A 21,124-nucleotide genomic window follows, 5' to 3' on the forward strand; every position below is an offset into this window, starting at 1 on the left:
TCTCTCTCTTTCTCACACACACGCTAATCAAGCATTTATTAAACTCTTACAGAGTATGTATAAAGACAAATCACAAAATAATTATGTACAATGTAGTTTGCGAAGGAAAGCACTACAAAGTGGAAAAATCTGTAAAGACTTTATGTTGAAGATGGTGCTTGAGCTGCATCTTGAAGGAAGAGAAGGATTCTGTGAAGTAGAGTCAGGAGGATATGCATGCTAGGTTTGAGGATTTGTCAGGGCAGTGACACAGATCAGAGGTGGAATGTTGTGTATAGAATGGCTATAAGGCTAGTTTAGTTGAATTGATGAATTCAGGCATTCAGTGAGAATGAAGCAAGGATATCTGTTGCTGTGTCTTAATTGATCTAGTTCTCGAAATATTAACTGTAGCAATAAGATAAAAAGTGAAGAAATAAGCATAGGGAAAGAGGAGTTAGCAGTTTTTTTTGCAGATAACATGATAGCTTACTTAGAGAATTATTGAGATTCAACTTATATGAGATTCAACAATAACTTCATAAAGTAGCTGGGTATAAAATAAACATAGTCATCATCCTTTGTGTGCATATTGCCAACAAAACCCAGTATAAACAGAAAAGGTATTTCATTTAAAATTACTTCAGAGTTTTCAGGATTCAGTTTACCAAGACTCAGGAATTCTGTGAATGCAACCTCAAGATATTTTTTACAGAAATAAGGGATAAGAATGACTGAATTAATTGAAGAGAAATGAATTGCTCATATTTGGGTGGTACTACTAAAATACAAATGACAATACTGCCTAAATAAATCTACAGATTTAGTGGCATACCAGTCACAACTACCAAAGGATTACTTTATACTAGATAAAATTATTTTAAAAATTCGCCTAGGGGGCAGCTAGATGGCGCAGTGGATAGAGTACCAGCCCTAAAGTCAGGAGGACCCGAGTTCAAATGTGGCCTCAGACCAAACACTTGACACTTACTAGCTGTGTGACCCTCGGCAAGTCACTTAACCCCAATTGCCTTAAAAAAAAAAATCCTTAAAAATTTGCCTGGAAGAATAAAAAGTCAAGAATCTCAAGAAAAAATAGTGAAAAAAAAAAAAGATGAGAAATAAGAGGACCTAACAGGACCACACCTCAGATTATACTACAAAATAGTAATAATCAAAACAATTTGTTATTGTTAAAATTTTTTAAAAGTTGATCAGTGGAACAGGTTATGGGCATACAACGCAGAAGCATTTGAAAACTCAAGGATATGAACTTGGCTATCATCAAGGATATAAACAGGGGTAATGATTCATTCGGCAAAAAATCAGAAAATTAGAAAGCATTCTGGGAGAAATTAGGCTTAGAGCAACATCTTGTGCCATATCTCATAATAAACACCAAATAGGTCTTTGACTTAGCTTTAGAAGTTCACTTAGAGGAGAGTGAAAAGAAATCCTTTCATAGCTGTGGATAGTTTTCCCATCTGTAAAATGAGGATATTAGATTAGCTAGCCTCCAAGGCCTCTTTTAGTTCTAAAGCTATGGCTCTACTATGTTAAATGTTTGTCGATTGATTGATTACTGTACAACTTGTTGTTTTATATGTAAACTATTAGCTTTTACAGTGGTGATGTAATTGTGAGTCCTAGCTTGTGAACTGTTTTGGTTATCCAAAGGAGTCTGGTTTTTGGTTTGCCATATTCATATTCCTTGCTTGTTGGAGAAGTAATATCTGGTTGGCACATTCTCCATTCTGCTCTATAGAACATACATAAAAGCAGTTACATCATCCCAACATCTGATCTGTAGTTTAGAGTAGGAATCAGCAAACTATTGCCGGCTTAGGCAATGAGTTTGTCAACCCCTGGTTGTAGAATTGACCTGATAATTGCTTTAAAGTCTAATTTATATTGGCTATACACAAATCTCTTTCTCTTTCTTCCTCTATGAGATCTTATTTAATCTTTGGATGAGTATTTCAGTACACTTCTATTATTTTTAAATACATGGATTTCCCCCCTAAAAGTTGGGATAGTGAAAAATATCGCAAACTGTGTGTGACGAACATAGATAAAAGCTTGATAACCTAAACTAACTGATTTTCAGTCAGTTTTTGTGTGCTTATCTTCCAAGGAGTTATTATGAAGCCAGTGATGTCACTTCAGCTATTAACATAATTGAGGAAGCTTTTTCAAAACACCAGACTCTTGTCTCCATGGAAGATGTTAATATAGCAGCAGAACTGTACATTTCCAACAAGCAGCATGACAAAGCGCTAGAGGTAGGAGAATTTACATATGCCAGCTTTAGATTTTGAACAGATTTCTGCTGTGTGTTGAAGGGAGTAATAGGTGTTTCTCAATTAAAACTAAAAATAGAATTTGAGAAATTGACTCTTCATTAGGTTGTCTGTATAATAACTATAGCTCATATTTATAAAGTGTTTTATGCTTTACAAAAGTGATTTCTGCACAGTGACTCTGGGATGTAGGGAAACAGCCCCATACAGTGTATCTTGTTATAGTGATTGCTTTCTGATTTTGTAATTAAAGTTTTTAAAGAGAATACACATTTAAACTGCTTTTAAGTTTTAAAAATCTAATTTACAGTGTTTTTCTGGCAGTTAGTATGGTTGCCAGATTTCCATATTGCTTATTTTAGGACAGTTATATTCAAACCAATAGCTATGGTGTGTTTAGTTCTTAGGCTTGAATTTTCTTGGTATTGAATTATATACAACTTTAGTCAGTGTTTGTTCCAAGTACGAATTTCAGTATATCATAATGACTTTTTATGATTACTATTAGTATGATTACTTAGTATTTAACTAGTAATTAATATTAGTTGAATTATTCTGCATATTACAAAGATATTTTTCTCAAGGAACACTTATACATTTATTCTTTTGTGAAATAAGTTACAATTTTGCTCTTTTTAGGTTATTACTGATTATTCTGGAATTGTGCTATGGAAAAAAGTTATTGAAAAAAGCATACCGGAAGAGAATAGAGGTAATATTACACATACAATAGGATTGTTACATCTTTGCAGTGATTTCTTAAAGTTAATGTCCTCATGACCAATTTATCCAAGAATTTTTTTCGTCATATATAGATATTTTATTTAAACTTCCTCCTTAGTCTTCTACCCCTTGGTTGATTGCATCACAGACAACTTCTTTACTTGTTTGTAAATTTTTATTATCGGTCAGATTGATATGTGTCATTCAATGTGGTCTGTACCTCATCGGTGCCGAGTTTTTTGCCTTGTGCCCATTGAAGTGAGTAGAATGAAATGAATAAGCAGTATACTAAGAGTCCTGAGAGTTAAAGCAATTTGCTGTTTTGAAAAGTACCTAAAAAACCTTTTTAGATAAACAATAACCAAAATTCACAGAAGTAAATATTAAGTTAAATAGAAGACAATATAGTTTTAGTTGAATAAAGATTAAATTGCTTTAGTGAACAGTAACTTTCTGACTAGTGTTGTATAAAGCTGGTTAGAAGGTTCATTCTGATTTCTAGGTTTCTCTAGCAGCCTTTTTTTCTAGTTCAAATTCTTTTCACTGTGCTATGGTGGTATTAGCAACATCATTCAATTCAAAAGCATGTATGAAGCACATATTATGTGCAAAAAGCACATAGTGCTAGATACAGAGAGACATAACAAAAGGTAAATAAGATGATTTGTGCTAAGTATAATAGAATTTGCAGTGTAATTATGGGTGAGGAGTTTGTGCTAGTAGTAGCTTGAACTTATTTTCATAGTTTTTGGGTGCAGGACACAGTCTGATCGATCATGGCAACAGGGCTTGTGTTCTGTGTATAATCAAAGAATAGTGTAGAGCAGTGGTGTCAAACTCAAATAGAAATGGATCCTGCTGCTGCATATTGACTTGGAGAACCTCAATTTAATATTTTGTCTGTTGTATTATATTTTTATTTATTTTGTTAAACATTTTCCAATCATTTTAATCTGATTTGGGATGTACTCTGAGTTTTGAGTTTAGCCTATAGTGCTAGGGAGTTTGACATCTCTAGTTTAGAGAGTAGGTCTCTGTGAGATATTTTTTGAGGGATGTTGAAGGGATTGCCTGCATTAAAATATTTTTCCATTTCCTAAACATGCCACTCCCCCTCCCCCTTTTTGCTTTCATACGTTTGCTTCACTTTTTCCCTTTGCTTAGAATGCCTTTCCTGTATCCCTTTATGACAAAATTCTCTCAGTCCCTCAAAGACTAGTTGATATGCTTTGATAAAGCCTTTTGTGTTCCATCCAATCAAATATAATTTTTTCTCCCCCTGAACTTCCCATAGCACTTTATACCTCTTATAGCACTTAGCCTGTTTTACCTTCTATTACAATCTTTCGTGTACATACTTTGTCCTCTCTTCATCCCAATTAAACTGGTTATCACCCAGAACATCTGGCATGAATCAGTAAATGTTAATTGCTGAATGAATGAATGAATATTGAATGAATGAATGAACGAAAATATTTTTCAGAATGCAGTAAATCTGATGATATTGTTTCCATGAATTGGTCTTAGAAGATAATTTTTTTGTTGTTGATTTAAAAAAATAAAATATCAATTGAGAATGCTTTTTTTTATACTCATAGGATTAGATTATAAATCAAAATTTAAAACTAGCAAAGAAAGAAATTCTTCATAAGCCATTCATAAATGAAAAATACAATTGATAGGTGGGATTCAGTAGTAATACTTAACTTTTTTTTGTTGTTCCAAATGGGAAAGATTTGATGGACATTCAGAAGGAAGAGTCAATGACAAATGAAGCTTTTTCAGAGGATGCCATTCTTATACGTAAGTGACAATTTTAAATTAAATAATTGAAGATCAATAGATGATCTTGGGAAGAGACATCAGTGTGACATCAGTCAGTCAGCATCCATCTGTTATGTGGTAGGCACTGTTCTAGGTATTTGGAATACAAATATAAAAAAAAAAGAAACAGTCTTTAATCTTAAGGAGCTTGAGACAACACTTGCATTTATAAGCATATATAAAGAAAAATAGAAAATAAATATATAGTAGGGGGAAAAGGCACCAGCAGTTGAGGGATCAGGAAAGATTTTAAGTAGAACACTGATGATTGAGTTGCATCTTGAAGGGAGAGAGATTCTGAGATTCTGTGAAAGTGGAGGTGAGTGGCATTGTTTTCTAGGTATGGGATTGGCCAGTACAGAAGCATGGAGACAGGAAATGTGTATCATGTGTGGGAAATGTAATGAAGGCCTATTTGATTGGATTGTGGAGCAAGGGATGGGGAAATAGGGGAAGGGAACTAGCATTTATTGAGTACTACTATATTCCAGTAGGCCCCATACTAAGTGCTTTACAAAGATTATTTCATTTGATCCTCATAACAACCTGGGGTGGTAGGTGCTATTATTCTCTCCATTTTACTGTTGAGGAAATTGAGTCAGACAGAGGGTAAGTGACTCGCCTAAGGTCACATAGCAAGTGAGGACAGATTTGAATTCAGATCTTCCTGACTCTAGGCCCAGCACTCTTATCTACTGCACTGTTTAGCTGGCCAGAGTAACATTTAACAAGTTTGGAAAAATAGGTTAGGACTTTAAAAGCCAAAGAGGAGTTTTTATTTTATCTTAGAAGCAGTAGGGAGCTACTAAAGTTTATTGATTAGAGGAGTGCCATGATTGGATCTGTGCTTAAGGAAAAGCTTCAGCAGTTCTATGGAGGATAGATTGGGGTGGGGAAAGATTTGATGCAAGGAACCCAATTAGGAAGCCATTGCAATAATCTAGGTGAGGGGTGAAAAGGAACTGGACTAAGATGGTGTCTGTATGAATAGGGAGAAGGGGCCAACTGCAAAAAAAAAAAAAAAAAAAGTTGTGACAGTAGAAACAAGATTTAGCAACTGATTCAATATATGAGTAAAATGAGAAGTCAAAGATAACACCAATGTTATAAACCTAAAATATTGGAAGAATGGCGTTATCTTTGATAGAAATAGGGAAGTTTAGGAGAGGGGTAGGTTTGTGAGGACAGGCAGTGGATTCAGTTTAGGACATTTGAATTCGAGATGTCTCTAGGACTTCCAGTTTGAAATGCTTAGTAAGCAAGTTCTGATGTGGGACTGAAGTACCAGGGAGAGATAAATTGGATAATATAGATTTGTGAGTATTCTATGTAGAGATTATAATTAAACAGGTGGGAGCTGATGTGATCACCAAGTGAGAGACTATAGAGAGAGAAGATGACCTAGGGTAGAGACTTGGAGAATATTCATAGTTAGAGGATATGTTATGGTTGCTGAGCCAGCCAAGGAGACTGAGAAGGAGCAGTCAAACACATAGGAGAGATCAGTTTCAGGAAAACAGAGAGGAGAAGATAGTGAGCAAAGGATAGTCGGCACTTTAAAATGCAACAAATAAGTTTAGATGAATGAGAATTGAGAAAAGACCATCAGATTTGTCAATTAGGACATAACTTGGAAAGAGATAAGTATCAATTGAGTGAAGTTTTTTTGATCATTTTGTAACCAGTGTTTATTTGGATTGGTAAGGATTGTAAAGGATGATGATAAACTAAAGGGCAGTTAATATGAAAAAGACATGAGGGTTCTAGTAGATTGTAGGCTGAGTATGAGTCACCAGGGGGATATGGAAGCCAAGAAAGCTAATGCAAACTTATTCTTCATTAAGAGTGTCCAAGAATAAGGAGATAATAAAAATACGATATTGTGCTGTACCATATGTCAGACCACATCTGTATTTAGTGTTCGGTTCTCAGCTACCACATTTTAGGACAGACATTGAACAGCCTGAAAGAGTTCAGAGAAGGACAGCTATAATTGTGAAAGGGCCTCATATTCATCCAATTCAGTCTAAAAGCCTTTATTCAGTATCTACTGTGTACAGGGCACTGTACTAGGATCTAGGGATACAAAGAAAAAAAATAAAAAACAGCTACTATTTACTTATTTAGGGGAATACAACATGTAAACATAAACATATATATAATAATATGAGGAGGGGGAGAAATGAACTAACAACCAGTAGGTTAAGGAAAGGCTTCCTATTGGTATGTCCCATCACTTGAGTCCTGAAATAGCTAAGGATTCTCAGTGGTAGAGACAGAATGTTGAGTTCAAGGAACAGTAGTAGACTTAACTTGGTTTTAAATGCCAATGTGATTAATTTATATTTGATCCTATGGACAACAGGGTGCTGCTGGAGGTTCTTAAGAAGGGAAGTGATATAGTTATACTTGTCCTTAAGGAAGATTATATTGACAGCTTGTGTGGGTGATAAGGTTAGAAACTAGAAGCCAAGAATCTGGAGGCTAGTAATGCAGGTGAAAAGTAATGAGAGTCTGAATTAGGTTGGCCGTGGCTTAAGTACAGAGAAAGGGATGGATGTCAGAGATATTGTGGAGGTGGCATTAACAAGACTTGGCATCTTATTGGATATGGGAGGAGAGAGAGAAGGAAGAGGCAAAAATAAGGTTACGAATCTTGATGACTGTATGAATATCATCAAAGTAGTATTAACCTGTCTACAATGACATGAAAATTGATTTTTGGTATAGGACTGGATAGTCATAATGATAAAACCGCTCAGGTTCCTTCTAGCTCTGTGATCTTATGACTTTACATGTAATTCCTGAATGATAGTAAACTGTGACATGACTTTTCCTCTTAGTGACACAATTAAAGATCTATGATAATAAAGATAAATAAGGAGAGTAAAAATGGCTGATAATTAGTTATAGTCTCTTAGTATTGAAATATTGATTAGCTTGGTCTTAAGCTTTGCCTCAGTGCAGTTTTAGGCCAAGTTTGCTGTTGCAACATCATCCTATGACTAGCTTTCTGAAACAAATTTACTGCATTATTTACTTTTTTATTTCATTATTTCTAGGTTGCATTTTAGGGTTTTTCCTGCCCCTAGTGTTTCTCTGAACTGAGAAAATTATACTTTTTAACAAAATTGAGATTAATTTACTATAAAATGTAAGATATTTTTCAAATGCAATAAAGTCTCTTTATATTAAACACTGGACCAGCCTTTGTGAGTTAGAAAGCCAAATTAAGTTTTGTTTTTTTTTTAATCTAGAGGTGGAGTGTTTTTGAAAGTGTTCAGGATGTTAGCTTGTGGATACTAAAAAGTAATTGTTATTTGAGATGAAGACAAAGAAGGTATAAACTGTTTAGCATTTGTAAGAAATATGGCTGTGGATAGCTGGCCATTACAGCGATAAACCCAGAATTTTGGCATTGTTAATGCTGGGCTTTAATCTAGTATTCTTCAATGTGGGGGCTGTGACTTGACTCTAAGGAGTATTTGATCACCCTATCTGAGGGAGGAAAGATAAATCATATTCTGCTCTTCACGCAGTGGCCAGTTGTGGAACTTATTTCAAATAGAACCTCATCTACTGTTACCCTTTTAACACTCTCCTAGGTCCCTTGCCTGTGTGGGGGCATAAGCTTCACTTCACTTCTTAATTTGGCATCTTACTGCTACTTGGCGTTCACTGCAACCACTACATAGATGCCACTGGAAAAATGATCCTATCTCCAATGATCCTTTTTCCTTCTCTTCTCCCTTGGGGCTGTGACAGGTGACCCTCAGAGGGCAGCCTCTGTGCTCCAGTGCAGGGACAGCTTCCCATTTTCATTTGGGATGAAACAGAGTGAGTTTCAAGACATGAGCAGTCATGGAGAGATTGTGATCTTTCACTGTAGATATTATTACATTATCTTTTCTCCAAACTACCTGTCTTCCGAATTTCCCTGTTACTGTCTAGGACACCACCATCCTTCCAGACATCAGGTTCAGAATCTTAGTGTAATTTTCATCTCTTCACTGTGTTTCACAGTAGTATATATAATTTATAAATAAATGTACACATATGGGAGGTTGTGCTCAGAAACTTTACTAATCAGTGTGTATGATGAAAAAAGTTCAGAAACCATTGCTTTACTTTGCAAAAAGGCTGTATGTAGAGATGAGAAATTATTATATATAAATCTTTTTTTTTCCACAGCTGAAGAAAAGGTTACTTGCACTATACCTGAAGGAGTGCCAATTGATATCACTGTTAAATTGATGGTGTGCTTAGTTCACCTTAATATCCTTGATCCACTTGATGTAAGTAAAAAGAGTTACCATTTTTGCAAGTTACAATTTTTGGCAAAGTTACCGTCAGTTTACCCATGTGCCAGAAATTATAACTTGGATCTAGATTATTCACAGTTTTTTAGGGCCAGGGAGTTTATTATGACTATATGACCATTTATTATGACTATTTGTTATGATTTCCACTCAAATCCTTATAATTTCTTCTTGAAATTGAATTAATTACTTTTTTCCTTTTAAAAATGAAAACAGATTTGATTAGAATTGGAAATTAGACCCTTAACACTTTGGGGTTTTGTTTTTTGAGTACAAGTTGAAACAAAATACTTTATTCCTAATTAAATGCTATTTATGTATTCTTTATCTTCCATAAGGTATAGTTCACCAGTTCATTTCTCTAGAGAAAACTGATGAGACCCACTCTGTGACCTTCCTCCAATTAAATTTGGAAACTCATATTGATTATTGCAACTCAAGTCTTTCTTGATAACATTGGTTTTTGAGTTAAACTGAAATACACATTTACATAAATTTATCCTCTGAATGTGGAACTGAAGCCCTTGTTTTGTGTGATGACAGTCACTCCTGACCACACTAGTGGAACAGAATCCTGAAGATATGGGAGATTTGTATCTTGATGTCGCTGAAGCTTTTCTTGATGTTGGAGAATATAATTCTGCACTTCCTCTCCTCACTGCATTAGTCTGTTCAGAAAGATATAACCTAGCAGTAGTTTGGCTCCGGCATGCAGGTAAAATTTTTGATAGTTTTACATTTTGGGGGCAGCTCCCTTTGAAGATGCTAATAAATATTTGAAATGCTGATATATAAAAAACCAACTCTAGGTATATTGTAGTTTTCAGCAAGTCATTAATGTAAGTTGCTTTAATATGGAGAACAAAATTATTTCTTCAATTTTCAGGAGTCACAGGCTAGAACTTACTAGTATACTAGAAAAATAATTTACTAAATGACATTCTGGTTTAAAAAGGTTAATGTATTCACTTAAATACTGTCTTTTGTTGGATCACCAATTAAGACCTTAAGGGGCATCCCCTTATCTGGTCCAATCTGCTTTTTTTTTTTTTTTTAAACAGATAATGATATTGAGGCCTAGAGAGGTAGTAAATAGAGAGCTAGCATTTAAATCCAGAGCCTCTGGGTTCAAATTCAAAGCTCTCTCCACTGTACCTCTTGTGGGGATATGCAATTGCTTATATAATCTAGATCATTATTTACAAGTATCCGGAGAAATATATATATATGTGTGTGTATATATATGTGTGTGTGTGTGTGTGTGTGTATATATAATGTGTGTGTGTGTGTGTGTGTATATATATATGTGTGTATATATATATATATTTGAGCCTTTATAGATTTTTTTTTTTTAGCGAGTCAGTTGGGGTTAAGTGATTTGCCCAGAGTCACACAGCTAGGAAGTATTACGTGTCTGAGGCTGGATTTGAACTCATGTCCTCCTGACTCCAGGGCTGGTGCCACTGTGCCACCTAGATGCCCGTATAGATTTTTTTTAGAGAAGGAAATGGCAAACTTCTTTGTCTTTGCCAGGAAAACCCCAAATGGAGTCACAAAAAGTCAGACATGACTGAAAAAATGGCTGAACATATTTACAGATTTATTATTTTAAAAATTAATTTTTGTATGGAATTTAATAAATGACTAATAGCTTACATTTGTTTAATGCTTTATACTTTACAAAGTATTTTTGTATACATTATTTCATTTTATCCTCACAAACCCACAAGATAGATAAATTCAGTACTACTTCCATTTTACAGATGAAGAAATTAAACTCAGGTAGTAACTTGCCCAAGGTTATACAGCCAATAAGTAGTGGAACTTGGCATCATTGATATAGAGTTGGAAGGAACCTTAAAGGCTGTATAATCCATAACTTGAATATGTATTTCATATATTTCGTTTTGTTAGATTCAACCCATCATTGCCAGTTGAGATTGTTTTTTAGTAATTAGTCTTATGCAGTGTGTTTATTATTCCTCTCAGCTTCATGTCATCTCTGAATTTGATTAGTGTGTATTGAACAGCATAGGTCCATGTGCCTTCACTACAGACTTCATTAAGTTGACCTCAAACCATCTGGGGCTACCATTTGGGTCTCTGTGATCATTCAACCAGTTCTGAATCAACCTAATCATATCACCATCTTTCTTTCATGTTTCCATCTTGTTCACAAGTATAGTATGAAAATCTTTATCATATACTTTGCTGTAATCCAGGGTTAGAGTTGTACAGGTTGGACAAACATTGGATGGGATGCTATCAATCAATCAGAAAGATTTATTAAATGCCTACTATACTAGTTATACTAGTATACTGCATTATACTAGTTACTGGGCATATAAAGGCATATAAAGAAAAATTCTACCCTTAAGGTACTTATGTTCTGTTGGGGGAAACCATATACATGTATAAGTACATATTGTTGTAGTTTTGGTAGGAAGGATAATAGCTACAGGGTGGATCACTGAAAGCTTTATGTAGACGATGAAGCTTAAAATTAATCTTGAAGGAACTTAGGGATTTGAAGGAGTGGAAATGAGGGGGACATTCATACAGGCATGGGGAATAGCCACCACAAAGGCAAAAAAATGGGTAGAATGTCATGTGTGAAGAATAGCTAGAAGACCAGTTTTTAGGGGAAGTAGGGTTTAAAAAGGCTAAAAAGGTAGGTTCTTGCCAGGTTGTAAAGGGCTTTTATGCCAATAGAGGTGTTAGAGGCAATAGGGAACCTTTGGAGTTACTGAGTAGGGAAATGACAATGATCAGATCTGCATTTAATCTTCATGGCATTCCTCAAACTTACAGGTTTAGTAACTGTAATAAAAAAAAATTGAGATTAGTCTGATATGATTTGATATGATTAAGCCAGGCTGGATTTTTGTGACACTGCTTTCTTTCCTAGTTGTTCACTAATTACCCATTTTATAATACGTTGTAAAATTTTTCCTTGAATGAAAGTCAAGATCACTGGCCCATAGTTTACAGTTTTCATTTTCTTCCCTTTTTTTTTTACATCCCCACATTGGAACATATGTTTACCTCCTTGCATTTGGTACCTATCCTATTCTCTTATCTGTATATCTCTATACAGATATAGAGATATACACATAGATATACGTATAGATAATAGTGCATTTTTGCCTACTGATTTGAACTCATTTAGGTTACCTCGATGCATTCTTTATTTCTTTCATTCATCTTGAATTTAACCTTTTTTTTTTTTTTTTTTTGTTCTGGCCTCGAAATCATGATCCTTGGTAGACAAAACTGATGCAAAAGAGTAGTTGAGTAATTTGTTATCATCCCACCCAGTTTGAGCCATTGTTACATCCGTTCTTTTAATATTCATTTCAGATCATTTAAATATTTTGCATACATGTACTGTAACTTTATCATAATTAACTAAATTAAACTTCACAATATTAAAATTCCTTTCCTAATCTTTGTATTTAATTCTGATTTTTTTTTTTTACTTTGATGAATGTAACTTTTGGGTTGGGAGTAGGTTGGAGAATCTATTCTAGTAATAGTATTGAGAACTGTTATAATATTATGTTTCAGTATGTAAAATTAGTCTATTTTATCTTTTTTTTTTTTAATGTTTCTAAAGAATGTCTAAAAGCCTTAGGTTACATGGAACGTGCTGCAGAAAGCTATGGCAAAGTGGTTGACCTGGCTCCATTACATTTGGATGCGAGAATTTCCCTCTCCACTCTTCAGCAGCAGCTAGGTCGTCCTGAAAAAGCTCTGGAGGCCCTGGAACCAATGTATGATCCAGATACTCTGGCACAAGATGCAAATGCTGCACAGCAGGTCAGATGTACATCATACTTTTTGGATTATTTTCGTTTTCTATAATACTTAGTGTTCATCCCTTTCTACCCCTCCAACTGATGTCCCATATAGTTTAATAATAATGTGATTTGTAGCTAAGATAAAATATAAGTGAAACATATGTAATATATACTGAGGTGTACTACAAATGAACTTATGATTCTTTTGGTGTCGATAAGTCTGGAAATCGCCACTGCTGCCCGTGATTCAGTCCCCTGAGTCCTGCTCCAGGTTTTCTGGGGCCCAGTCTATGCTGGTGTGGCCTGTGCTGGACAGTGCTCTTCTCTCAGCCTGGTGCAATAGACCTTTCCTTTCGACCTTCCTGGTTTTCTTAGTTTGGAAATTTGTTTCACTCTCTCTTTTTATGGATTCTGCTCTAAATAAAAGTTTTAAAACTGATTTTATTTATATGAAAATGAATAGTCATCAGACCATTTATCATTTTCATATTTACTTAGGAGCTGAAGTTACTACTCCATCGTTCCACACTGCTGTACTCACAAGGCAAAATGTATGGATATGTGGATACCTTGCTTACCATGTTAGCAATGCTTTTAAAAGTAAGTAATTAAAACGAATGGATGGAAGGTACAGGGAAGCAGATTTTGACTCAGTAGAATGAATAAATAAAAAGTACTTAACTAAGCACTTACCCTGCCAGGCTGGGGATACAAGTTGTCAAAAGATAGCCCTTACACTCAAGGAGCTTATGCTTTAGTGTGGAAAGACAACACATGTAGGGGAATGGTTACCAAGGGGAGGTTTCATCTAAGAAGTCACAGAGATGGTGAGTGGAATAAGTCAGTCAGTGAGCATTTATTAAGTGCCTACTATGTGGAAGGTACTGTGCAAAGCACTGGAGATATAAAAAATGGTAAAGGGTAGTCCTTGTTCTCAAAGAGTTCACAGTCTAATGGAGGAGACAACATGAAGACAATTATGTACAAAGAAGCTATGTACAGGATAAATTGAAGATAACAGGAAAGATGCTAGAATTAAAAGGGCTAAGGAAAGGCTTCTCATAAAAGGAGAGATTTTAGCTGGCACTTTCAGGAAGCCAGGGAAGCCAGGAGGCAGAGATGAGAAGGGAGAGAATTCTAGGCATGAAGAATAGCCCAGGAAAATGCACAGAGCCTTGTTCAAGGAACAACAAGGAGGTCATTGTCATTGGATTGATACCTAGGGGTGAGTAAAGTGTAAGAAGATTGGAAAGGTAGATGGGGGTCAGGTTGTGAAAGACTTAGAATGCCAAAGAGAGGATTTTATCTTTGATCCTAGAGGTGATAAGAGTTCATTGAATAGAGGTGTGTGTTTTGACAACTGTGTGGAGAATAGATTGAAGTGGGGAGAAAATTGAGGCAGGGGGAGCTAGCATAAAGATACTGCAGCAGTCCAAGTATGAGGCTATAAGGACCTGCTTGGGGTGGGGGGGGGAGTAGTGTTGGAGGAAAAAAAGAAACATAAGCCCTTTGCAACAGATTGGATATGATGGGGTGAGAGAGAGTCAAGATTTAAGGATGACTTCCAGGTTGGGAACATGGGTAACTGGGGGTAAGGGAGGGGGTCATCTTTGACATGAATAGGGAAGCTGGGAAGAGAGGAGGATTTGAGGGAAAAGATAACGAGTTCAGTTTTGAACATGTTGAGTTTAATATGTCTACAATACATCCAATTTGAGATAATTAATAGGCAAGTGGACATATGAGTTTGGAGGTTAGGGCTTGATAGGAGAATCATTGGCATAGACATAATAATTCCATGGGAACTGCTGAGATTACCAAGTGAAATAGTATAGAAGGAGAAGAGAAGAAGTCCCAGGATAAAGCTCTGGGAGACACTCACAGTTCGCAGGCATGACCTGTATGAGGATCCAGAGAAAGAACAGTCAGACAGGAGGACCGGGATAGAATAGGGTTATGGATACCTAGAGAGACCAGAGAGTATCCAAGAAAAAGATGGTGATTTGAAAGTGTTAAAGGCTTCAGGTAAGTCAAGGAGGATGAGTTTTGAGACACGCCAGTAGATTTGGCAATTAAGAGATAATTGGTCAATTTTGAGGTAGTATTTTTGGTTGAATGATGATGTTGAAAACCAGACTCAAGAGAGTTAAGAAGAGAGTAAGAGGAAAGGAAGTGGAGGCACTTATTGTAGAGTCTTTCTATGAGAGAAAGAGAAAGAGATATGGGACGGTAGCTTGTGGGGATGGGTGGATCAAGTGGGAAATTGTGAAAGTAAGTGAGAGAGTAGGAATGATAGAGGCAGCAATCTACTAGAGAAGACGTTCCCTTTCCAGGAATGGTAGTGTTAATTTAATTCCTGTTTTTTAGAGCAAGAAATAGAGAAGAGGTAGAGTGTGGCAGGACAGAAGATGGTTGGAATACAGTGTACTGGGTCTGGGACTGGTTAGATATGGTGGACTGTTACCAGTAAGGAGAGCATGGCTTGACTGCAGGAAGAGGCTAAGTTGAGGTGGAAGGTAGGGCTGTGACAATGGTGATGAAAGGACTTCTTAGTAATTAGAGCTGTTTAAAAATAGAATGAGCTGCCTTGTAAGGTAGAGTTTGTTCACTGGAGGAATCACAGGATTTAGAATTGACAGGCATTTTTATTGTGTAAACCAACCCCTTCATTTTGTAAATGAGGAAAGTGAAGCATAGAAAAGGCCACTTGGATGCTGAGATCCAGAATTCAGACCCTGGTCTTTGGACTCTAAATCCGGCATTGTTTCCACTGTACTGCACTGCCCTTCACGTTCAAGCAGACACACGGGATAAGCCTTTGTTAGGGATGCTGTCGAGCTCTGTCAGCCAGGGGTTGTGACTAGAGGGACTCTAAGGTCATGTCTGTGGTTAATAGCTGTTTTGCTTAGTTTGTACCTTGGATTCATGAGAGATCCTGAGTTTAAGTGAAATGTGGTTTTTGCTTATTTTGCAGTTTTGGCTTGCACACAAACACAGACACAGCCAAAAATGAATGGAAAAATAAAGTGAATGGAAAGAAATGAACTTTGGCACTCAGTACATAACTCAAAGTTCCCACAAAAATGGACTTTGGAATTTTTGTCTTGGATAAGTTAAAGCATAGTAAATAAATCTATCGATGTTATCAGACTCAATACAATTAAATTTTTGTTAATACTTAGAAAAATCAGAATGGTGTTGCAGTCATGTAGCTCCACAGATGATTATAATACCATAAATTATTGGCCCCACAAAATTTTACTGACCCACCTTCCCTCCTGCCTATGGAGCCTGAACCATATAAAATAATTTAATATTCTTTTCTACCTACTCAGATCACTCTCTTGATTTTGTTGGGATTATTCATAGAAGTAAGAAGCTCTTTATTTGTTTCTGAATGTTGGAAACCTAGAAGCTGCAGTTTTGACATTGGCTTGTTTTTAAAATATAAAACTCCTTTTCTTATATATAGATTGATTAAGCTTTAATGTGATGAAAAACCTCAAAATGTCTTTAATTTTAGGTAGCAATGAATAGAGCCCAGGTGTGTTTGATATCTAGTTCCAAGTCAGGGGAAAGACATCTATACCTGATTAAAGTATCAAGAGACAAGATATCAGACAACAATGACCAGGAGACAGCAAACTGTGATGCAAAAGGTAATTTCATTTGTTTAAAAAAATTGTGTTCATGTAACTTTTCTAAAATAAAAAATTTTCACAGGTTAGGAATCTAGCATGAGTCTGCATAGTTATTAGAATAAAATAATTTCTTCTTTTTTTATTTTGATGAGAAGTACCATAAAATCAGTTGGAGTCATGTGTAGATTATTATGGGGAAGCCTCTCCCTTGTATACAAATGCATCTGTTTGCTTATATTTTTCTATTATGCACATATATTCTCTGATGGAATGCAAGATGCTTGAGGGCAGAGACTAGTTAGTTTTTGTCTTTGTATTCCCAGAGCCTAGCACAGTCTTTGGCACATAGTAGACACTTAATAAAATGGTTATTGATTGATCTGAGGCTTTGATACATTTAGGTTTGCCTTGAAGCATAATTTTTTTGTTTAATCTTTTTTATTTCTTGGAAACAGTATCCTAAACTGGTTTACATTCTTGTCATTTCAGCCATATTTGCTGTACTCACAAGTGTCCTGACAAAAGATGACTGGTGGAATCTGCTGTTGAAGGCCATCTATTCCCTGTGTGACCTTTCCCGATTTCAGGAGGCCGAGCTCCTGGTGGATTCTTCACTGGAATATTACTCCTTTTACGATGATAGACAGAAACGCAAAGAGCTTGAATACTTTGGTCTTTCAGCTGCAATTCTCGACAAAAACTTTAGAAAAGCATACAACTACATCAGGTGAGAACCCACTGCAGTGGTGACAGTCTTCTAGGTCTTTTGTCATAGAAAGGATGTTGTGTTCATTAGCTTTTGAGTTTGTCTCTCTTTGTTGTTCAAAGTCACTTGCTTCTTTTGCTCCTGCTTCTCAGTGCTTGTGGGCAGCTAGTGACGCAGTGGATAGAGCACTAGGCCTGGAATCTAGAAGACCTGGTTCAGATCCAGCCTCTGGCATGTACTAGCTGTATGACTCTAGGCAAGTCACTTAACGTCTTTCAGCCTCAGTTTCCTTATCTGTAAAATGAGGATAATAATAGCACCTATCTTGAAAAGTTGTTGTGAAGATCAAATAAGGTTATGTTTGTAAAAAGTGCTTAGACCAGTGCCTAGCACATAGTAAACAATGGTATAAATGTTAGCTTTTGTCATTATCATCATCATCATCATCATCATTATGTTTAGTATCACTATCATCACTTACCTCCCAGGATTGTTGTGAGAATCAAGTGAGATGATAGTTGTAAAGCCCTTAGCACAGTGCCTGTCACATAGTAAGCACTATATAAATGTTAACTGTTACTATTTTTTTACCTTCTTTTATGGATTGGCAAGGTACAAAAGGCAGCTAAACTTAAAGCAGTTTCTTTTGTTTCTTTGCATTGAAGTTCATGTGTTTATTTGAAAGCTGGTCCCAAAGTTGTAGAAAAATCAATTCCTACATTATTCCCCAGGAAAGAGCTTTCACTGAATAGATTTTGTTCAGAAGAGCTTACAGCAACCTGCTTTTCCTCATGGTGGTGGTTATAGTTCATTGTTGTGAATACACTACTGACTGACTCCTTGATTGGATAGCAGAAAGATGATTGTGTATCTTTGAATGTTGTTGCCTACCCTTCTCATTTTGCTTTAATTTTAGGATTATGCTCATGGAAAATGTGAATAAACCTCAGCTGTGGAACATCTTTAATCAAGTTACTATGCATTCTCAAGATGTACGGCACCATCGTTTTTGTCTTAGATTAATGCTCAAAAACCCAGATAATCATGCTCTCTGTGTCTTAAATGGACACAATGCATTTGTATCTGGTAGTTTCAAACATGCACTTGGTAAGTATATCATCACATGTGACTGTGGCTTTTCCACAATTTATTTTACATTGAGTTTATGTTTCATATAAGTTTTATAACATGTAACAGAGAATTCTTTTTTTATAACTGTATAATTTAGTTCTCAAATAAATTTTGCATTTAAAGCTTCAAAAGTGTCACCAGATTTAAATTCCTTGGCTTTATTGGACAGTAAATTTCGTGAGTGCATGGACAATTTTTTTTGTATCTTCCGTAGAGCTTAGCATATATCCTACATATAGGTAGGGATAAATAAATGTTTTTTGAATTTACATTTATTTTTTAAGAATTTTTAACCTAATAAATTTAAACCAGTAATTTTTTTTGACAGACCAACATAGAGCAAGATTTATTTTTGTTGTGCTTTTTTATTCTAATTAATCTCAGGGAGAACTAATTAATGTAATAATAAATTGCTATAAGAAGAAATTAAAAAGGGAAAAAATTAAAGCTTAGCAGATGCTTTGAAATTTAAAGTTATTTATATACTTTCTTCTGCTTAAAGGACCATGTTTTCCATTTTCCCTTGTTTAGCAGTTTGCTGTGCTCATCCGTTGTTAGTATTTTTAAACCTCTCAGGAAAGAGTACCTCAAAAATAATGGGATGTTGAATCTTTGTTTCCTATGTTTTTATTTCTTAAATATTGTGGAAACATAAAGGAGACCACAATCTTTTTTCCCCCTCTGTCTCCTTCAAAAAACATTCAGGACTTATGAATTTTAAAAGTTGGAAAAATTCAGTGTAGGACTATCCCTTCCTTTGAAGTCTTTCTTTGATGCCTCATTCTGGTGTGGATATGAAACTGGGTTAGTGAAGCGGAGCATAAGCTGTGGTAGGTACTGCTATGCATAGGTCTAACCGTGTCACACAGGACCCCACCCCCCATACTCGGTGAACTCCTGTGGCTCCCAGTCACCTGCAGGATCAAATACAAAATCATCCGTTTAACATTCAAAGCCTTTCATAACCTAGCCCCCATCTACCTTTCTAGTCTTCTTGTCCCTTATACTGCCCCCACGTACTCTTTGTTCCATTGACACTAGCCTCCTTGCTTTCTCTTGGACAAAACACTTCATCTCTTGACATTCCAAGCATTTTCTCTGGCTGTCCCCAATGCCGGGAATGTACCCCCTTCTCATTTCTGCTTCCTGACTTCTTTCAAGTCCCAACTAAAATCCCACTTTTTACAGGAAGCCTTTCCCAATCCTCCTTAATTCTAGTGACTTCCCTCTGTTGATTTCCTATCTATCCTGTACATAGATTGTTTGTACATAGTTGCTTGCGTGTTATATTCCCTATTTGATCCTGAGCGTCTTGAGGTCAGGGATTATCTTTTGCCTTTTTTTGTATCACCAATGCTTAGCACAGTGCCTGGCACCTAGTAGGTACTTAATAAATGGCTTTTGACTGACTGCTGGAAAGTCTTTGAGTACAGTCTTAGCAGTGGACATTGATTCTGTGGTCCAGCTACTAGCTAACCAAGTCCCTAGAAGCTTATCACCAGAAGGTTTGCCAACAGGTAATGATTTTTTTATCCGTAGCAACCCATAGGAGACTCTCATTCCTAATAAATCATATTTATTAAATTCCAGACTTCCTCCCCTTTCACCCCCCCAAGGAAAAAAAATTACCTCAACTGCCCTTGTATCATATGGTGCCAAGGGTGAGGATTACTTCCCCAAACTCTGGAAATTATGAGGTATTGAAATCAAGAACTTTTCAAGTTTTAAATTTTGATTTTTCTTAGAATACAATATGGCATGTGTGACTCCTGGGACTGCAAAACAATTTTTTTAGTAAACTTTTTTTCCACTAGAGTCTGATGTCCCATCTTCATGTAGAGATTCTCAAAGGTTATGCTAATGGAGCATAAGATCTTACATGTTTTATTAGCTTGGAAAGGCTTTGAGTGAAGGCCCTAGTAATGGATTTTAAATCTTATGCAGAGGTCAGCACAGCTAAATTTAGAGAGGCTTAAAGGTGATGAATTTTTCAATCATAACAGCTCATAAGGACCATCTACTAAGTTGTAGAGAAGTTTTGATTTGTGTTGGTGGAGGGAATGCTCACACTGATGAAATTCCAAATCCTTTAAGGTATTGAAATAATGAGCCTTTCCCCTCACAGATATCATGGTACTTTGTACATTTTGGAAAAAAAATAATACGTGTAATTTAGAGATAATTCATTTTGCTTTCATGTTCCATACTTACTACATAGCAATAGAACTTCTATTTTTCCTTCAAATATAACTAACACTACCTACTTTAATATTTACATATATATTTATTTATTTATACATATATTTTTAGTCATTGTTTGGTTGTTTTTTAGTTATGCCTGACTCTTTGTGAGCCTAGTTGGGGTTTTCTTGGCAAAGGTGTGATTTGCTGTTTCCTTCTCCAACTTATTTTACAGATGAGGAAAGTAAGGCAAACAGAGTTAAGTGACTTGCCCAGGGTCATGCAGCTAGGAAGTGTCTGTGGCTAGATTTGAATTCAGGTCTTTCAGACTCCAGGCCCTGCCCTCTATCCACTGCACCAGCTACCTGCTCTGTGTGTGTGTGTGTGTGTGTGTGTGTGTGTGTATACACTTCATGTATCTGTAAGTACAAATGCTTCTTAAAAAATAAACCTAGGACAGAAAAGCTTAATATTAAATCAGATCGATAAATTGTAATCCAAGAATGAGATTATGTAATTT

General features: G+C 35.9%; 1 protein-coding gene across 1 annotated transcript in view; it reads left to right on the forward strand.

Moving 5' to 3' along the window:
- The window catches only part of GTF3C3 (general transcription factor IIIC subunit 3), a 43,521-nt gene that overhangs the window by 13,516 nt on the left and 8,881 nt on the right, over positions 1–21,124 (forward strand). The window contains exons 7-16 of the mRNA XM_027866199.1: positions 2,114–2,261; positions 2,919–2,991; positions 4,737–4,805; positions 9,018–9,121; positions 9,689–9,860; positions 12,762–12,964; positions 13,444–13,545; positions 16,469–16,604; positions 17,076–17,313; positions 18,209–18,399. Of these exons, the coding sequence (XP_027722000.1) occupies positions 2,114–2,261; positions 2,919–2,991; positions 4,737–4,805; positions 9,018–9,121; positions 9,689–9,860; positions 12,762–12,964; positions 13,444–13,545; positions 16,469–16,604; positions 17,076–17,313; positions 18,209–18,399 (1,436 nt within the window). The remainder of the gene's footprint in view (positions 1–2,113; positions 2,262–2,918; positions 2,992–4,736; positions 4,806–9,017; positions 9,122–9,688; positions 9,861–12,761; positions 12,965–13,443; positions 13,546–16,468; positions 16,605–17,075; positions 17,314–18,208; positions 18,400–21,124) is intronic.

Source organism: Vombatus ursinus, unplaced genomic scaffold (genome assembly GCF_900497805.2).
Source record: "Vombatus ursinus unplaced genomic scaffold, bare-nosed wombat genome assembly UNPS02014779.1, whole genome shotgun sequence".
NCBI classification, from domain to species: Eukaryota; Metazoa; Chordata; class Mammalia; order Diprotodontia; family Vombatidae; genus Vombatus; species Vombatus ursinus.